We start from the raw sequence: 18,795 nt of genomic DNA, 5'->3' as shown, positions 1-18,795 counted from the left end.
TTCGTTGTTTGCCTAAAGCTGCTGCAAGGTTTGGAGTTTGGGTTTTACACCTCAGTCTGGATAAGCCAGACCCCAGACCTGGCCCTGCAGGTGGGCACTGCCTTGGAATGGATGATTTAAAAAAAAAAAATCAATGAATTTGCTTGTTTCTGCTTTCAGCAAGGGAAAAAGCTGTTTAGCCTGTCTAGAGCAGACAAGAAAGGGAGGAAGAGGAGGAAAAATCATCTTTTGCCAGAGCTCGGCTGGGTGTGTCTCCTCGCCCCCCCCCCGCAGCGGGTCTGTGTTTCTGGCAGGCAGTCTTGCCTGGGAGGGATCTGCCGTCAAAGCCACCCAGGAAAGGAGGCCTGATACGCTAATTAATATTCTGAACTAGTGACCCTTCTTTTTCTTTCCACCCCTTCCCTTTCTCTGGGCTCTCCAGCCTCTCCCCGCCGCGGATGGCTGCAGCCCCCTCCAGCTGAGTCAGTCCTCCCTCCCCGCAGCATTGCAGCACCTCCGCAGCTCCCTGCGCTCCTGCTCCTGCAGCACCCGCTCCGCTCCCACCGCCGCAGCATGGCCAGCACCGTCTCAGGTAGGACAGACATCTTTTGGGGGGCTTGTCATGAACCTGCCCATAAAACCAGCAGGTTTTATTTTTTTTAATCATTATTCTGAGGGTTTGGGTTTGGTTTTTTTTTCCTTGCGTTTCGGGGGAGTTCTCTGATGAGGAGGCAGCTGGTATGGCAGCATTGTTCCCCTTCCTCCCCCATACACACACCCCTCTGATGCAAGATAGCAGGTGGGCTTTTTATTTTAATATGAATACACATGTGATAAACTTGCCAATTTAAAATATTGCTGCTGTTACATTGTGCCACAAGAAGATGCTGCTGCATGCCAATTAATTATTATTTTTGTAACGTGACACAGCTTTTTTTTTTTCCCCCTAAAAAAAATGTGCATGCTGTGTAACTGGATGCAGAGAAATCAGCATTTACATTTTATTTTGTGAAGATCATGTATTGCCTACATGGGTAATGGAAAGAAAGACACGGACCAGACACTGACAGTAATGCCCTAGAAAATCCCCCCAAACCCAACCAGAATAACCTGGATGGGTTTCTGTGTATTCTCAGGGTTTCCCATCCCTAGATTTCTTCACAGCTCACATTTCTTCCTCAGAAGATGCTCCAGGGGAGCGGTCCTCTGATGGCGTTGGGTGAAATCAAATGCTGCAAGGGAAGCCCTTCCTCCCTCCTGCAGCACTAACGGGGGTCGCCCAGGCGCCCGGTGCCGGGGTTGGGTTTGCCTGCAGGATGGCAGCCTGCCCTGAGGATGCTGCGCTGCTTCCGTCCAGCCCTTTCCTAAAGATGTGTCTTGTCCCTTCTAACTGGGGAGGAGGGATTCAAATGGCCGAAACTGGGAACGTGGGTGATGGAGAAGAAAAGCCTGAAATGTTACAATGAACAGTGGGTGGGTTTGGAGGGTCCTTTTCTTAAAAAAAAAAAAAACAACAAGTTTATTCTTGAAATGGCTCTGAATTCTGCAGTCCATAAAGAGGGGCTTGGGCGGGGGAAGCTAAATCCTGGAGGGCTGGGACACAGAGCTGAACAAAAAGGAAAAGTGGGCAGTGCTTTGTGCCCCCCAGGCAGGGAACCAGCCAGAAGGAGACCAGGCAACACTTCTTGCTTCTTTCACTGGCCTTTGCTGTCTCCTGCTGTGCATTTTCTATTCCTTTCTCCTTCTGAAAGACCAGGAAAGGCAGAGGGACAGAGAGATGGAGGGGGGGTGGGAAGGGTGCAAGGGTGCAGCTGATCCCGAGTGGGCTTTGCATGCAATTAAAGATGGTAAAGGAGCATTGAAAAAATATGTCTCTGTGATAGAAAATCTCCAGCCATTGTACATATTTCTGCGAGTATCCCTGTCTCAATGAGTGTGTGCGGCAACGCACGCTCGGGAGGTCCCACCCATCTGCCTTCCTCTCCTACAGAACAGGATTGGACCTCGTTTGCAGAGTGGGGGTGGGAGGGACGGATCAGACTTACCAGCCATCTAAACCAAGGTTGCATCGAACTTGAGATGGACGAGGTGGCAGATGAAACACGCATAGGCATAACACGCATTTTCCACTCGGTGCATTCTCACCCTCCCAACCCGCCCCATGCCTATGGCGTATTTCATCTTCCCCAAGATGCAGTTTTACTGTCACAGGAGATTTAGGACCATGGAGAAGTGTGTGCTTCAGAGAAACCATGCTTCCTTGTGGCTCAGGGCAAGTAGAGAAACAATTTCAAGGAGTAGAAAGTCACGGAAACCAGTGCTGTGGCAGGAGGAAAGAGAATAGGGCGATGTCTGCCAAGGGAGGGAGCAGGGCTGAACCTCGCCCAGCTGCCTTTGCAGGGAGCAGCTCCCCATCGCCTACAGCACTTACAGCAGGAATGGAGAGTGCCCTGGAACGGCAGGAGAAAAAGGCAAGCAAATCCTTAAATTAAGGAAAGAGTCTTGTTTGCTTTCTTCATTATTTTCTTCTTTATCCTCAGCAAGAGCAAATCCGTGCTGAAGGGATAGCAGCTGCAATTGTCTGCAGCTGGTGCCCGGGGGCTTATCCCCCTAGGGAAGATTTTCTTGGGTTTGTTTAAACAAACCAACCAATCCCTGGGATGAAAAGAAACGGGGCTTGCTTCCCCCAGCGCAGCAGTCCTCTCTCTTCCCTCCCTGCCACCTCAGGTGTTTTCTCCTGGCCGCGGTGGTTGGGTTTGGTGCTAGAGCAGCGGAATCGGCGGCACATGCTCAGTGCGGGCTCAGCTGCGGTGCTGGCCCTGCTGCCGGGCAGACCTTGCAGGGGCAGAGCCCTCGCACCTCCTCCCCGCAGCATCTGCACAAGGCTTTGTGCTTTTGCACACCGCGGAAGCGGCGTCTGGCTGGACTCTGCAGGGCTGCGTAACTCTCCCCACCATTTGCAGGCATCGGGGTTGAATAAAGAGACTCGAGATTATGAAATGATGCAGTAAGGTGACAGCCTCATGGGCTTTTCTCTGACGTTAGTGTGTCTGAGAAGGTGGAGCCAAGAGGAAACACCGGGTTGTCATTCCTGGCCTCACGACTGGGCATGGTAAATGTGCCTCAACAGATCCTGAGCTTTTCCCCTGCTACACCAAAATGTGAGAGTTGTGTGACTTTAGGTAGGTCTGGGTTATCCCCTCAATCCCTTTTCTGGATGGTGCTGGTGGACACTGTATGGTATCGTCCTGTCCTGACACTTCTACTGCCCGTGCTGGAGAGTCAGAGCCCTTTCTATCAAGCTCTCCATCTCTGTGTTCTCAAGAAATCACTATTTTCTTTTTCTTCAGGTGTTGATGGAGTCTATATGGCCTTGAAATTGATGGTACTTTTATCAGGATTTCAGTTTTACAAGCCAAAAGAATCCATTGTAGGCATTTTATATATATATATATTTTTACCACTGTATCCAAATGAGGGATCTAAATCCTTGGAAAATATTTGTTCTTTCTAAAATACAAATCATACCTTCTTTGATGGCACCATGTAGCCTCTGTGAGGATCCCTCAGATATCTCAAAAGAGCCCTTTTGTGGAGCCTACCAATGTTGGTTCAGATCTGGTGAATGCCTTGTTTTATCAGATGAGCACATTCTCCTTCTGCAAAGGAAAAGCTGAGATTTAGTGGTCTGATGTGGCAACTGGAAGGCTGCAGATAAGACCTTTGTGACAGCAGTGTGGGCAGCAGGACAGATTGCAACTTCAAGCTTTCTTGGGGTGAACGGGGCTGATGATTCTTGATGACAACACTTGGAGGGACCTGAAGCTCACTAAAACTTCTATAGCCTTCTCACTAAAACTTCTATTAACTGGAAACAACATGCCTGGCAAATCCCTCCCGCTTGCCCTACTGACGTGGGCTTTATTCTTCCAGGTGTAAGCTTATGTTTTTCCAAAAAAAAATCTCCTATCCAGAGGGGAGTTAAACTGATGGTCAAATTTTTGCCTGTGATTTAGAAATACAAAAGAGCTGGAGAGCAACCAAAGACCATGTGCATGTGCTGCAGCACTTTGGCACAGCCGAACTGCTGAAGAGCTGCTCAGCATATTTCCAAACAATCCTTTTATTCTTTCAAGGTGCCTCTACGTGTTCTGTGCTGTACTAGAGAATCTTATATTCTCTGGTTGTGTTTCTACAAGTAATACCACTGCGTAACGGGCAAGTACAATAATCCTCAGTTAATGCAAAGGAAACCAAGGCCCAGAGAGACCAAATGACTGTCTGTGGTCACACGGCGTGTCCGTACCTGACACATCGTGGCACTGGACTCCTGTCTTTGCCTGTCTCATGAACCGCTGCCTTACCCCATCCCCAGCTCCTTTGTAGCTCTTTGTCTCACCAAACCTGACCCCCTGAACATCTGTTTGCCCCAAATCCACAGACACCCTGGGACAGCTGCCTCCATTTGGCTCCTTCATCTGCTTTATCAAGCAACCCAGGCCATGCTTCTTCCTGACAATCAATCACTCGCCCAGCCCAGGCTGTGGGTCCAGCTCAGGCCCTTCTCTCTTGCTGAGCGTGTGGAAAGGGAGATTTCCCTGGTTATTTTCCTGAGGGCAGCCCACATGTCCCAGTGCTCCAGCCTGAGTGATTTGCTAATCCATTGGCTGTGCATAACACGGATTGATGTGGCGTTCATGAGCTGCGAATGAAACCGAAGGGGGAAGGAGCCGGGTGACTGGAAACCATTCCTGGGTGATAGTTTAGCAGATGTCCGACAGAAGGCAGAGGAACCCTCGCATCTGCTTGTTCCCAGGGTTGATTCCACATGAGCCCACAGTAATTTCTGGGCCTCAAATCTCGTGGTGAACAGCTGAGATGGTGTGTGGCATCAGTGTGGACTACAAGTGCTGATCTGAAAAAAAACCCCAACCCTCTAGTGTTCTCTGGTTGTGTGAGCTCTCCTGCTGACCTGTTTTTGGAATTTGGGAAGCAAGAAGGTGGAAGTGAATTAGACTGAAGTGAAGGTCTGGCCATTATTTTGATGATGGGATTGGTAGCAGGTGAGAGTATCTAGAGTCTGTTGTATTCTCAAGGCTTATCAAGGACTACGCTTGCATTTGTTGTGTACGTGGCATTGCAGTCTTTGTGCTGAAGGACTCTGTTCCCAATCCCTCTGGTTTCTCTGCCTTCTATTTGTGCTTTGGTTCTATCTATAATTGGACTGTTCTCATTTTTTTCATGATATAATATTCTTTATGGAAGCAATTTTTCACTTCTCCAAAGTTATCTTTGCAAACCAAATTATTTTCTTGTAATAACCTTCCTTTGACCTTGCTGTCAGACATAGCACATCCAGTCTCATCCATTTAAATTGCCTGAATTCACATAAATTAGTCTTGCTGTGCCTCTGGTTCATTATGAATGACACTGTATCAGTGTTGTGCCTAAATGGCCTCGCTCTCTTCTGCTGGACGTCATGAAACACTGAACAAAAACACAGGCTGCTCAAACACTCTGCAGTTTCATTTTATCTGGGTAGGAAGCAGAGAACAAAACTTTTTAGTGAGTAAATGGGTGAGGTCCACTGGCCAGGCACATCGCGAGCGGGAGGATGGTTCCCATTGCTCACGCACCGCTCCCGTCCCCGGCTGTTCCTCCATCTCCTGCACCGCAGCTGCTCGGGGAGCAGCTGGACGGTGTCTCCAGGGGTTAACTTGGAGACAAACAAACCCTTTGCATGGAGAAATGTGGTCTGTAGCGAGGCAGCAGGGCCAGGGAAATGCAGGAGGTACTGTGCAGCACTAGAGGGAGCACAGGAAATGAGTCGCTCGAGGGAAAGCAACCAGGAGCACCCAGACCCTCCCGGTGGCTTGGTGCTGAGCGAGCAGCCAGGCCTAATCCTCTACCCACCAGCGAGACAAAGCTCTTGTTGCACCTCTGAGACCAAAGCGATGCTTTGGTCCCTTGGGAAGGGAGACAGCGGGAACGGAGACGGATCGCGGGAACGGAGACAGGCAGCCTCACTAATTTATACACATATGTAATATTTGCTCAGTGTAAGCTGAATTTAATTTTACTAACTTAGCAGAAGTAAAAAATGCAAATAGATGCTTAAATTAGAAGTTCACCATTTCCCGTCTAATTGTTCTTAAAATACGTGCATGGTGCACTGGAAGATATAAAGTCTTTCCTGGAAGGGACTTGTTGGCCACGTCACATTCTGACCAGCCAACTGTCTTACCTCAGTTCAAGGATTTTGTCCACTGGCATAAATATGTCCTCAAAACCTCATATCTATTGGCAAGTGTGCGTGCAGGCACTTCTGAAGTAAATTTTAGTGCTGAGGTTTCAATGATCTTTTACCCCCGTGAGTTCTAAGCGTGCCCGTTCTGACGCAGTGTGGTTGAGATGTCGTCTTGCTTCAGGAGAGCGGGGGTCTGATCTTCATCGACACAATCTCCTGAACACTGACCCAGAGGTTACGTTTTTTACTTTTCCTTACGGAACCAGAGGAGCTGCCTCTCCTCGCAGGATGCCTTTTCTTATTTTAACCTATCAACAGCGCGGTGGACACACCTACCACGTATCTTTTGTCACTGGACAGGCCAGATCAAAAGCCTGTGAGCATGAGAGTGTCACTGTGGGTGTTTATGCGTGTCCCCCCCCCCGGGGTGTAACCACCGGTCCCGTCGCAGAGGCGGGGGGGTCGCAGGGCTCCCTTTATTTCTCAGGGGGTGGATCAGGGGTGATTCCTTCAGGGGTCGATCCTTCCCCCCCGCCTCTTCATCCCGAAGCCCCCAGCCTTGGCGCTGCTGGGGGGGTCCCCGGGGTGGGGGGGTGGTGCTGAACGGACAGCTCCGGGCGGTGGTGCTGAACGGACAGCTCCGCGGGGGTGGGGGTGTGGCGCCGGGCGGACCCTCCCCGGTACCGGCGGGGGGGGTCTCGGTCCGCTCCCACCGTTCCCGCTGCTTCCCCCGTGTCCCCCCCCAACACCCCCCCGGGCAGCGACGAGGCTGGAGCGGCTTTGCCCAGCGGTGGGGGCTGGTCGGGGCTCTTCGGGCTCTTCCCCCGGTGGTCTCCGGTGCCCCGGGAGCCACCAGCCCCGCTCCCCCGTCCCCCCCTCCCCCGCCCCGTGCCCCTATGCAGCTAATTGCATGTGCCGGCTGGCGCCGGGGTGCAGCCGGGGGAACACAGCACTTCCAGAGCTCATTAAAGCACAGTGAAGCCGCGTCCTTTTGTCCTCTCGCTCCTTTTCATTTTAATTGACGGAGGGGGACGGTCACTTGGCTCTCCAGACGGGAGAGCGGGGCAGGGAAGATCCCGGTGGAATGGAGGCAGCTGCGAAATCACTCCAGCAGCTCTCCTGAAAGGCCGGGACTGCAGCACACCCTCCTCTAAGAGGACCGTGAAACTACTGAAGTTCAAGTCATGAAATACAAAGCCCGGTGCTCTGTCACAACTGCTAGGAGACAATTAAACAAGCGGGCCAGGGCCGTGGCACATCTGCTTAACGTCTTGGTTTCACCCAGGGCCAGACATAATGGTGGAGCAACGACCTCGGTGCGTGGTTTGTCTCTATTAAATGATAATGTCTCTCGTTTAATCCAGGGGACCCTCCTCAGGGCTCCTGGCAGCACATTATGAGATACATTAGCTTACTGCTGCATGCCACGACTTCGAGCACAATACAGCCCTCTCAGAGGCTTTCCAAAGATTTTTCTCATTAAGAACAAAATCAAAGATGGGCTGCTCTGTGGCTGGCACTGCTGATGTAAACTGGTCCTGTTTGGTTTACATTTAACAGCAGGGCTGGGCAGGGTATTAAAATCAGAATGTGGAGTGAACTGGAAAATGTTCAGTAAAGGTCTGAGCTGCAGGGACTGTCAGTCAGCAAAAGGAGGGTGTTAATTAGGGTGAAGTTCTGTACCTAGGAGGAAAAATAAGTGCAGTAGGCATAGAAACCACTGTTTTCCCACCTGAGTAGCCGTGGGAAGGCAGAGAAGAGCTGAAAGGTGTTCCTGAGGGCATACGGAACACAGGGTGACTTTTTTTTTTCTTTTCCAAATTGTTCTGCATCTAACGTCTCTCCATATCACAAAGTTTTGGGCATTTCCCCTTCCTGGCCCGGTGAAGGGTCTTGCTATGAAGGTGGCATTGGCAGCCAGGCTGCAGGTTCACCCCTGGCCAGAGGTTGAAACAGAAGCTCAGTAAGGAAGGGACAAACCCAGGCCAGAAGCACAAGGACGTGGGAAATCCAGAGGCAGAGCCAAGGCTGGACGCCAGAATTCCTGTGCCCTGTGGTGGAGGCAGGAGGAAGGGTGGCACGAGGAGGCTCAGGGCAGGTTTGGCAGCACACGCGGCCATGAAGACCCTGTCCCCATGTGCCTGGGTGTCCCCTGAGCAGCCAGGCCAGGCCAGAGCCTCACAGCCGCTGTGAGAGAGCAGCTCCCACCGCTGAGCCATCAGCTGCTGACCTGTGACATAGCAGCGAGGCTGTGAGGGTTACGCTGATGTGATAAAAAGCTCGACAGCCTGACAGAGCACCTCTCTGTTTTCAAGTCATCCTTCTATTCTGAGGTTCTTTGTCAAGCCTGTACTAACAGTTTGCTGTCTTAAATGTGCTAAACTGAAACTACAGGTGAAGATTGCCCCAGAAACAGGCGCAGTGCGAGCTGTGTGTCGTTAGGGCAGCACTTGAGATCGCTGAGGATGCCGTAGTGCATCCTCCAGTCACAGGGATGATGAGAAAACTGGAGGGCTCAAAGGGATTATGTATTTCCCTGTCCTTTGCAGAAGGTTGGGGGCCAGGTTGGACGGGGCTTTGAGCAACCTGGGCTAGTGGAAGGTGTCCCTGCCATGGCAGGGGGTTGGAACTGGGTGATCTTTAAGGTTCCTTCCAACCCAAACCATTCTCTGATGATTCTGTGATGTACTGTGGTTGCAGACCAGCATCAACCTCTGCCTGTGTGGGCCAAGGTGGTGACAGAATCCACTTACATCCTCCTTTCTCTGCTCCTGCAGGGAAGGAGGTACTTGGGGAAGCTGGGTTGCAGCACTTCCCCCCGATAGCAACACCCCTGAACCGTTTCATCACTCAAATGCCCATTTTTTTCTCCACATCTTACCTCTTCACCCTGATGTCAGAAATGCTGAATTGTGAAATATTCCGAATGTTCCCGAGGGTTGATGGGCGTCATTTTACCTCTGAGTCTGGAAGTGGAGTGGAGGAAGGGTCTGGGCAGCTGTCCCAACGTGGTTAACTACCCGGGCTGCAGCGTTTCAGCTCCTTTGGAGGGAAAATCCTGCACAGAAACTCTAGATGTTGTAAATTCCCACTGCATGTCTTCCTGTGACATTTGCCACTCTGGCAGATAATTCAGTCTGCTCTAGAACGGACGCTCCCTGGGGACCTTCTGGCAAGCTTTGGCAGCCTGGAAAAGCCTCCATGGAGTCCGGTAGCTGCCAATGGGTTTTCTTGTGTCTACTTGCTTCATTTCTCCATGAAAAAGAGCTGTTGTTGCCATTAGATTCTCTTCTCATTGCTCTTTTGTATTTTTCAGCCTACAAGGAGAAAATGAAGGAGCTGTCTCTGCTCTCCCTCATCTGCTCCTGTTTCCACACCCAGCCCCATCCCAACACCATCTACCAGTATGGAGGTACGTAACCTGCTCCCGCGGGAGCGGCGGCATCGCTTGCGTGATGCTCCTGAGGTACCAGGGGAGCTTGTCAGCACACTGGGCTGCCCCATCCAGGAGCAGCAATCCATGTCTTGGCTCATGTTTTGTCTCCTTTCACAGTTTATTTTATTAATGTAACCTACATTTTCCCAGAAAGAAACTGCTTGCACTGGCCAGCTGCTTCATACTGGGGTGACGTACCAGGTGTTAACAGCAGGCTGGCCTTTCTGTAATTGTGCTGTGAAATGAAATTAACTGTGTTGTCCTGGGGGGGATGAAGCTGATCACTAATCAGGAAATTTTGAACACAGAACAAAATCACCCAGGTCAGGACATGGGCACACTCTTAATTCCTATGTGAAGACACCGGTGCCCTCAGGTGAACTCTCCCCTGAGGGTCACAGGTCCACAGAGCCTCTGGGTTTTTTTTCCCCCCCAAAGATATGGAGGTGAAGCAGCTGGATAAGAGGGCATCGGGCCAGAGCTTCGAAGTGATCCTGAAGTCCCCTTCAGATTTATCTCCTGAGAGCCCGATCCTTTCCTCCCCCCCCAAGAAGAAGGACCTGTCCCTGGAGGAGCTGCAGAGGAGGCTGGAGGCTGCAGAAGAGAGGAGGAAGGTAACAAGATGTGCTGTAGAGCTGTGACTTTTCTGTGACGGGTACTGATTGCACCAAACCCTAAAACTGGCTTAGCAGGAGCAATCAAAAATGTCTGGAAATAGTATTTCTGCACTTATTATTATATTCCACTTGTCAGATGAGTCATGGAGTGAGGTTCTGCAGCCTGGTTTAGGCAGGGAATTGGACTCAGTGCTCGTTGTCGTCATCCTCCTATTCTTAAAACCACACAGTACAGGGTCCTCTCGCTCCTCCGCGTGTGACCCGGCTGGGCGACGGTTCTCACCAGCTAATTCTGCAGGAGATGCAGCAGCTGGTCACACACAAACTGAAACTCCAAACCTAAACACAGCCTTGTGTCTCTACCAGCTGGCTGTGCCCCACTTTATGGTGAGCACTGTATAAAATGTCTTCTGGGGAAAACTATTGGAAAAGGGAAAATAAATAGAAATGTTACAAATGTTGGAGGGTAAGAGGAGAGGGAGCTGAAATGGTTTGAAGAATGAGGTGGCACTCGGAGAGGGGACTCTGCACCTGCAGACGTGTCGCCTCAGTTTTGCTGAGCCAGTGGGCACAACGTTGTGTCACCTGCCTGCCTGGAACACCGGACCCAGCAGACGTTGCCCCATAGGAGGAAAAATGTGTCAAAGTGTCTTCCAGGCAAGAGTGTTATGGGATGGAGGCGGGTGGCAGAGTGGTTTGGAGCAGAGGAGACGGTCAGAAAGCCTCTTGGGGGAGTTGACGGCTAGAAGAGTCTCTTGAGTTGCCTCACACCTCTCCCGACGCCTTGCCTCGGCAGACCCAGGAGGCGCAGGTGCTGAAGCAGCTGGCAGAGAAGCGGGAGCACGAGCGGGAGGTGCTGCACAAGGCGCTGGAGGAGAACAACAACTTCAGCCGCCTGGCCGAGGAGAAGCTCAACTACAAGATGGAGCTGAGCAGGGAGATCCGTGAAGCACATCTTGCCGCCTTGAGGGAGCGGCTCCGCGAGAAGGCGAGTGCGATGTCCTGGGAGAGGGCTGGGTGCTGACACCCATGGCGGGGTTTGGGGGGTCATCCCGGAGCGATGGGCACAGGGGAGAGGGCGTTTCGTTGCTGATGGAACACGGGCTGTGGAGCAGCTCCGCTCCAGAGCAGCACGAGGAGGGGGAATGTGTCCTTCAGGGTCCGTAGAGAAAACACCGTCTGGCTGATCTTGGTAAGTGCAAGCTCAAAGGCACAGGATCAGGCCCACCCCGCGTGCAGGGGCTGCATGGCCGAGGGGATTTGCAGACAAGGGGACCTGTGAGTGCGTTCGCTGTAGGTTTGTGTCACCGCCGGGCTCCTGCGGAGGAGACGCTTCACTCCTTGCAGGCGTAACCCACTGTCCTGGGGTGCGTCAGATGGGAACCTGGTCACTTTTTTTTGTTCTGATGCAAATCCTGCGTGCAGGAGAGGAGGAAAATAGAGGGTGCAAGAGCAGAAAGTGTTACCCTGGTGTCGTCTCTCCCGTCTTTGCAGGAACTGCACGCAGCTGAAGTTCGCAGGAACAAGGAACAGCGGGAGGAGATCTCTGGATAAAGGGCTTTTCTACACATCTAGCACCTGATTCCTGTTAACAAACCAACCAATCGACCAACCAACACATTTTATTTTGTTTGTCTAGATGCGACGTTCGGTTCTCCATCCCCCCCTCCCCTGGTGTTCGTCCCCCAGCTACACGCTTCTCTATCTCTGCATCCTTAATCGTCAGTACTTGTGGGGATTCACAGATCATAGGGACCTCTAAGCAGAATAGCAACTAGTTCACATGAAATAGAGAATCAATTGATCAATCAGTCAATCAAACAGCTTCTTTGGAGGGTTTTGTCCTTTTTTTAAAAAAAAAATATTTCTTAAACTGATGTAAAAAATAATTAAGATATTAATAAATTCAACCAGCAGTGTCACGGAGATACGGATTTCTTATCCAGGGCTTTTACTCCTCTTGGTGTTTGCTCTGAGCCAAATATCAGTTTCAGAATAATGGGAAGTAAGTGACAATTTCTGTGTGTGAAGTGGAATAGGGAACAGCCCCATGTTTGCCAGCGGTAGGAGCAAGGAAGGAGAGAGGGATGGGATGGCTCCGGAGTCGCGGTGTGCAGAAACCCCCATCTCATGGCTGCGCCGGGAGCCAGCCCAGGCAGGCAGTGACCCAGAGTCCCCACCTCTGGATGATTCTTTGATAGCCCGTGGGGAGGCAGGCGAGGGTCTCCACCCACAGCTCGGGAGGGGAGTCCCCGTCTCGGCAAGGCCCCGTCACCGCAGGCACCGCCGGACGCCCTGGTGGGCCGCGAGCTGGAGGAGCCCCTAGACTGAGCCACCCTCTCCCTGGCAGAGCGGGGACCGAGAGGTCTTGGCCGAGCAGCCCGGGAGAACCGCGGATGGCGATTGCGTCCCCGGCTCCACGGGAGCCCTGGGAGAGGGCGCTGGGTCTGCGGCCTCTCCAGCGCTCCCGCAACACGAGTTGTCACTCCAGTAAGAAAGAAAATCCAGTAGAGACGGTGCATGGTTGTGAAATAGTCTTTTAGTGAACAGAATAGTCATCCTTCCCTCTTTCCAAAGATGGATGGGACTCTTCGGTGCCATTACAGGGCAGACACCGAGACCAGAGGTTGCCAGATGAGCCCCGGAGCTCTGGCTCGTAGGCTGGGGAGTCAGGGCACCTCCAGACCCGTGGCTTTGGGTGAGATGGAGCTAAGAGGGGAGCAGTTCTGCAGTAAGGGGTGAAGAGATGTCCCCATGCTCATTCCTTGTCTATCTTTAGCTTTTCAAGGCCTATTTTTAAGAAAAACTTGTCTCTTGATTGAGGTAGGGATGAACAGAGAACGTGCAAGAATGGCAGTAACATCTTGATCTAAATAGGTGACTGTCAAAGCCCACAGATTCCTCATCTTCTAGTGTCCCGGCTTACGAAGGTGGCCAAGCTCCAGGCAGGCACCGCGCACTGCGAGGGGCTGCCAACCTCCCGCTGAGATCCACAGACCTGCTCACCCGGCCCCAGCTCTGCTTCTGCCTTGAAAAACAAAGCGGAGATGTTGCATCTGAAGAGCAGGGCATGGCCACCCGCCGGCAAGCGGGGCCTCGCGGGACGCGGTGCTGGGGACTCAGCCCTGCCAGAGCGCGGTCCTGCGGCGAGGTTTAGCAGAGGAGATGGTGGAAGCTGCTTTCATTTGAGGCAGAAGGTAACAAGAATTCCTCTCTGTCCTGCGCTTGGAGATTACTGGGTGGTTATTTTTTTAACAGAGTTTCGGGCGCAGGGTGCGTGGGTGGTATTGACACCGCGGCACCGCTCCCTCCTCCTCGCGATGGCCCCTCCGTCCCGGCTGCCCTCTCAGACCCCAGAATAAACCAAAGGGGCATCCAAGGCACCGAGATATTTAATTAGTAGTAATTGGTAGTTAGCTGTGCCTCTGAAGAGCCGTTCTGTGGGTGGGATGAGGGACTCCTGCGGTGGGTTTTGCAGGATCTTTGGGGAATCATTTCTGTGCACAGGGGGTGCAGAGGGGGGCGTGGGGCTCCCCGGGGGGCAATGGCTGGCAGCGATGAGGAGCTAGAGCAGATGAGGGGTTTGCATGGGGAACGGCGAGAGGCCACAACCCTTGCCTCTCCCCTCTGAAAAAGAAATCATCACTGAGTCTTGTCAGAAGCTGGAGTTTTCTGTCTACCTTGTTCTTTAATTAGGTAAAGAATTGCTTACAGTCTGGGGTGAGCATCAGGCGGTCGCAGAAACCCCCCCAAAAGCCAAAGAGCAGCAGCTGCTGGAGATCAAATCCCGGGCTCTTTGCTAATCTCCCCAGAAGTCCCAGCTGGATTCGGGAGGGATCCCTCGATGGCCACAGTTTGATGTCAGGGGACTCTGCTCCTAAAAGGAAGGGCTACCTTACTCCCAAACCCCTCTGCCTGGGCCAGGGGGACGACAGGACTGTTAGAAAGCCCCAGCACTGTCAGTGGGAAAAAAAAAAAAAAAAAAGATTTAGGGCAAAGAGGGAAAAGGGAAGGAAACTGAGGGTTGAATTTCTTAACAGTAGCTAATGATCAGTTTATAGTAGCAGCTGTCTTAGATAAGCATCTGTGTAGAGCGCGGCATCACCGCCAGCATCACCTCATTCATATAGTGACGAGAAATTTTAAAAAGTTTAAAAAAAAAAAAGAATTTAAAAGTAATTTAAACGAAATGTTTGTGTGTAAGAAATGGTTGAAACTGTCAAATGTCTGTGTCCCACGTTGGTGGGATCTGAGAAGGTATCTGCGAGATATTAACCCTGTCCTACTCTCTGTGGTGCTGAGTGTTTGCTTGGTGTGTAATTCTGACCTGGAGCTTGTTGTAAATACTGTTTTTAGTACTATGATTATTATGATTATTATTATCAGAAATGTTGTACTCATGAGCAGGAGTTTAAAACAAGAGAAACGACCGTTTTCACTCCCTCCTTGGGGCTCAGAAGGAGTCGGAGGCTGGGCTGGGTGAAGGCAGGCTGCTGGCGGGGTGGGATGCCGGACCAGAGAGCAGCTGGAAAATCACGGCGTCGGGAGCTGGAGGCAGCTGAGTCCTGCGGGCAGGGCGGTGAGAGCGGGGACAGGCTGCTCCTCGTGCTGGGGAGGAGAGGGAAGGGCTGAGAGGTGATGCTTCAATTCTGGTACATATAATTTAGTGTTAACCCAAACCTCCTCCTGTAAGGGGGTCCAGGCTGTTCCCTGCAGCCCCAGGGGAGGCCGGAGGAGCTGCGAGGTTTGGCGTGTGCTGAAGCAGGAGCGGTTGGTGGCAGGCTGTGCTGGGTAGAGCCGTCATCCCCAAATAGCTACCGAGTCCCTGGACTCGGTTCCTGCCTGCGTCTGCCTTTGTGCTCTCAGCTTAGGGCCCCAGTCCCGCTCTCCTCCCGCTCCCCAGAGGCCAGCCTGGATCTCAGGTGGGGACTTATTCCTGCAATAGCTTTGCCTGGCAAAAAATCTCATGGGAAATGTGCAGGAGAGTGGCCCGGCACACAGTGCTCACGCAGGTGTGAGCACTGGGAAACTCCTTTTTTCTCCCCTCCGTCAGGTCGGTGCTGTGAGGGACAGTGGACGTGGCTGGAAAACGTGTTACTGCAGGGTAAGCTCCTGCGTCAGAGGAGCAGGGATGTGCAGGGAGAGTTTTGCATCGGTAGTGTCAGGGAACTGCTGCAGGGAAACAACCTCATCCGTGGGGCCGGGTGCTTTGGGTGCAGCAGAGCGATGTTGGCCCGGTGCGGGTGAATGTAGCAGGGATGTTCGGGAGCTTGACATTTGTCCAGTGCCACTGGACGCTATCAGGGAAATGTGTGATTGCTTTGGCTGCCTGCACCAGCTCCCGCGGTTTCGGCTGGACGAGGGGTGTCCACCCACCCGCCGCGCCGCTCCAAACCCACCGGGACGGTGCTGCCGGTGCCAGCGGCTCACGCGGCGCCGCACCTGACCGGCAGCACGCGGCCCGGCCCGGGATCGCGGTCATTTCATGCCTTTCCATCTCCCAGGGTTGCTAGCGGTTGTGTGCGGCAGCATACTTCATGCCTCAATTGAGACTAATTAAGTATCCTCATTAACATCCTTACCGTCCCAGCCTCCCTCATTCCCGGACCGTTCCCACGTACCGCGGTTGCCGGCGCGACACGCAGCCCCCCAGTTCCCGGGGCCACCTTCCTTATGGTCGGGCTTGAGGTTCTTCATTGATTCCCGGAGGTGTTTATCAATTAAGCTTTGTAACCACAATTAGTAGCCCCATTTTTGCAGCAGCGTGTGAACACCAGACTTCGTGCCTGGTAGGGAGAACATCCTCAGGGCGCTGGCAGCGTCCCTGCCCGGACCACGACCGTTTGCAGTTGTGTGAGGGAGGAAAGACGAGATGGTGGCAATTTATTACGTGCATGTATACACCTTCCAAAGAGCTGTCCTGGAGAAGGGCCTCTGATTCGAGCAAGACAGAGACGCTGAAGCTAAATGAGCTCCCAGCTGGCACCGACAGCCAGGTGGTGAGTGAAGCTGTGGGAGAGCTGGGACAACGGGGCTCGTATCCCAAATTGAAGCTCTGCGCTCACATCACCCCTTACAGCAAAGAGCTCAGCTCTGTCCGTGAACGGGTGTTTCAAGGCTGCTGGCCCCTCAGACTGCTTCTGGACTGAGCCTATTCCTTGTCTTATTCTTTTTGAGTCATTAAAAAATCTTGCTGTGACCCAGACGTGGGGTTACCTTTGAGTTGACCTTCCAGGATGGTGGCAGTTCACGATTGCATGCATCCTACCATGGGGGTAGGTCGGTATCGCTGCTCCTTTTCCAATGTAACCTTCAGCTTGCTTGCTTTTGCTTAGCCCGGTGTGAGTCTCTGGCCCTGGCTCTGCAAAGCCCGTCTCATGGGGTTCGTTTAATTCCCTCCCGCTGCATTACTTCCCTCCCTCGCAGTGGCTGTGCACTGGGCTGTGCACACACGCACAGAAATGCATACGTGGAAACGATATATGCACATACACTCTTATACCACTTGAAATGAGTCAGGGAATGGCTGTTTACGGTGCTAGAGATTTCTTACTATCCATGCTAGGGATGAGATGACATAGTAAGACCAATAAACTCCACCTTTGTAGTCAGTTGTCTTTAAGTAAAGCAGAAGAGGGGCACTGGCCAACGCCTACGTTTGGGTGCTCTGCGGTCCCCGGGGTGCAGGGAGGCAGCTGCCCCCACCCGCCGCCAGGACGGTGGGACCCGAGCGCGGGGGGCAGCCGGGCATCCCAGCCCCGGGTATCCCCCATGCCTCAGTTTCCCCCCTCCCCGTGCCAAGGGGACACGGACGCTCCCTACCCCACGGGGACTGCGGGAGAGCCGACGCATCCACGTCTCTAAAGTGCTCTGAAAATGGAAAGTACCCAAGTACCGAGTCGTGGTACACAACCGTCCACCCCGGGAGGAATAAACTGGCCCAGGGCTGCAGGCAGAGGTTTGGAAGGTGATTGCGTGGCCGCGGGGCTGAGCCAGAACCCCAGGGCTCAGCACCCCGGCTGCCCTCCCGGGCAGGATTCACTCCTCCCGCCGCAGCCTGGGCCACCTTTGCTCGTGCCGGGGGCGGGGGGCAGCCGGGTGGGGAGCTGGCGCGGTGTCGTGGAAGGACTTTCCATCACTAACAGAGCCTTGTCCGGTTCCCTTCGGTCTACCGCGTGCATTTCATTGTCAACTTGAGGTTGTTGTTGTGCAAAAGAAGTGATTATGAAAAAAAAAGAAAAAAGAAAAAAAAAAGAAATAAACTTGGTATGAAACCATATGTGTCCGTCTCTCTCCATAAATGGATCGGTTTAGTTCTGAGGCTTCTCTTTGTATTGTGAGAATACTAATAAAATGCATTAAACAGAAAATTGACCTAAAGATTTAACAAAATAGACTTTAAGCATCTGTAGGCTAAATGAGCACTTTGCACCCAACATAAAAGACGCAGACACCCACAGTTTATCACCATTCTCAGAGGAAAAAAATAATAAAATGCTTGAATGAGGGTGCTGCTGACATCCCTTGGGGCTGGAAAGGTGAGGGTATGCCAAGTCTTTACAGAAGAAGGTTGAAAAAGATAAAAGACAATTACAAATACCATAAATCCAGTTCTGGAAAATACGTGAGCTTCTTTTTTGTAAGAAATCCAGCGCTTGCTTAACGAGCTTTTCCTGAGAAATGATCCAGCCTTCCCCCCTGGGGAGCAGGGCCGGGGTTCCCAAGGAGAGGGGCCCCTAACCCAGGAGACCTTGCACGGCCAACGCTCCGAATCACATCCCTGGGGCCAGATACACAAAAATGTCCAAAAAGCTGCAGCTGAAAACACGGAACTTTGTGCTCCATGGGGACACCTGAGGGGAAGGTGCCTGGCCGCTTCCCCAGCTGCTGTGGAAAGGATCCTCCCGCCTTGGTGTCTGAGAAGCTCAGCCCAGGAGGTGGGAAATTTTAATTCCCAGGGCAGCTCTTCCATCCGAGGGGGGCGGCCAGCGCTGGGGCCATCACCGCAGCGGGGTCACGGCGGCGGCCGAGCAGCCTCTGCCCGATGCTCTTCCCATGTGTGCGCGGGGACGCACAAACAGGAATTCTATTTTTGCAGCGGGACCTTCCTGATTTTAGAGATAATGACCTCACGGCAAACGCTGCACCGCTCGCTTTTTGTCTGAGGTTTGCTCTAGACCACTGACCCGGGCTCTTAAAAAAAGTGGATGTAGTTCAGTGAGCCCCTGCATTTGCTGCAGGAAAGTAGGCACAGCACCTCGGTGCCACAAAATTCAAGATTTCTTAGAAAGTCCAAGCGTGGTCACCCTCTAACTAGTTAATTTAAGTCAGATCCTTCATCCTCTTGTGATCTGAAGGAGAAAACCACAGAGGAATGGGGATGTGCTGGGGAGAGGGGGGACGGGAGGAGCAGGAGGCGACGCAGAGGCTCCCACTGCCCTCGAGCCTCTGCCCACACCTGCAGCCCTGCGGGGCCGAGCGCTTGCAGGCAGCACCGAGGGGGCTTAAAGACACGA

At 52.6% G+C, this 18,795-nt stretch overlaps 1 protein-coding gene across 1 annotated transcript; it reads left to right on the top strand.

Annotated features, from left to right (window-relative positions):
• Window positions 1–279: 279 nt before the first annotated feature.
• Window positions 280–17,556, top strand: STMN3 (stathmin 3). Its single transcript, XM_074843681.1, has 5 exons — window positions 280–571; window positions 9,543–9,638; window positions 10,101–10,276; window positions 11,076–11,267; window positions 11,774–17,556. The coding sequence occupies exons 1-5, from the start codon at window positions 553–555 to the stop codon at window positions 11,831–11,833; spliced, it is 543 nt and encodes a 180-aa protein (XP_074699782.1). The 5' UTR covers window positions 280–552; the 3' UTR covers window positions 11,834–17,556.
• Window positions 17,557–18,795: the final 1,239 nt, after the last annotated feature.

This window comes from Strix aluco, chromosome 17 (genome assembly GCF_031877795.1).
Source record: "Strix aluco isolate bStrAlu1 chromosome 17, bStrAlu1.hap1, whole genome shotgun sequence".
Taxonomy (NCBI): domain Eukaryota; kingdom Metazoa; phylum Chordata; class Aves; order Strigiformes; family Strigidae; genus Strix; species Strix aluco.
This window is presented reverse-complemented; position numbering and strand designations above follow the sequence as displayed.

What these genes read in the sequence shown, in the direction of transcription:
- STMN3 (XM_074843681.1), top strand. An exon ending in CACCATCTACCAGTATGGAG is followed by an intron (nt 9,639 to 10,100) that starts GTACGTAACCTG and finishes TCCCCCCCAAAG; the next exon opens with ATATGGAGGTGAAGCAGCTG. An exon ending in CTGCAGAAGAGAGGAGGAAG is followed by an intron (nt 10,277 to 11,075) that starts GTAACAAGATGT and finishes TTGCCTCGGCAG; the next exon opens with ACCCAGGAGGCGCAGGTGCT.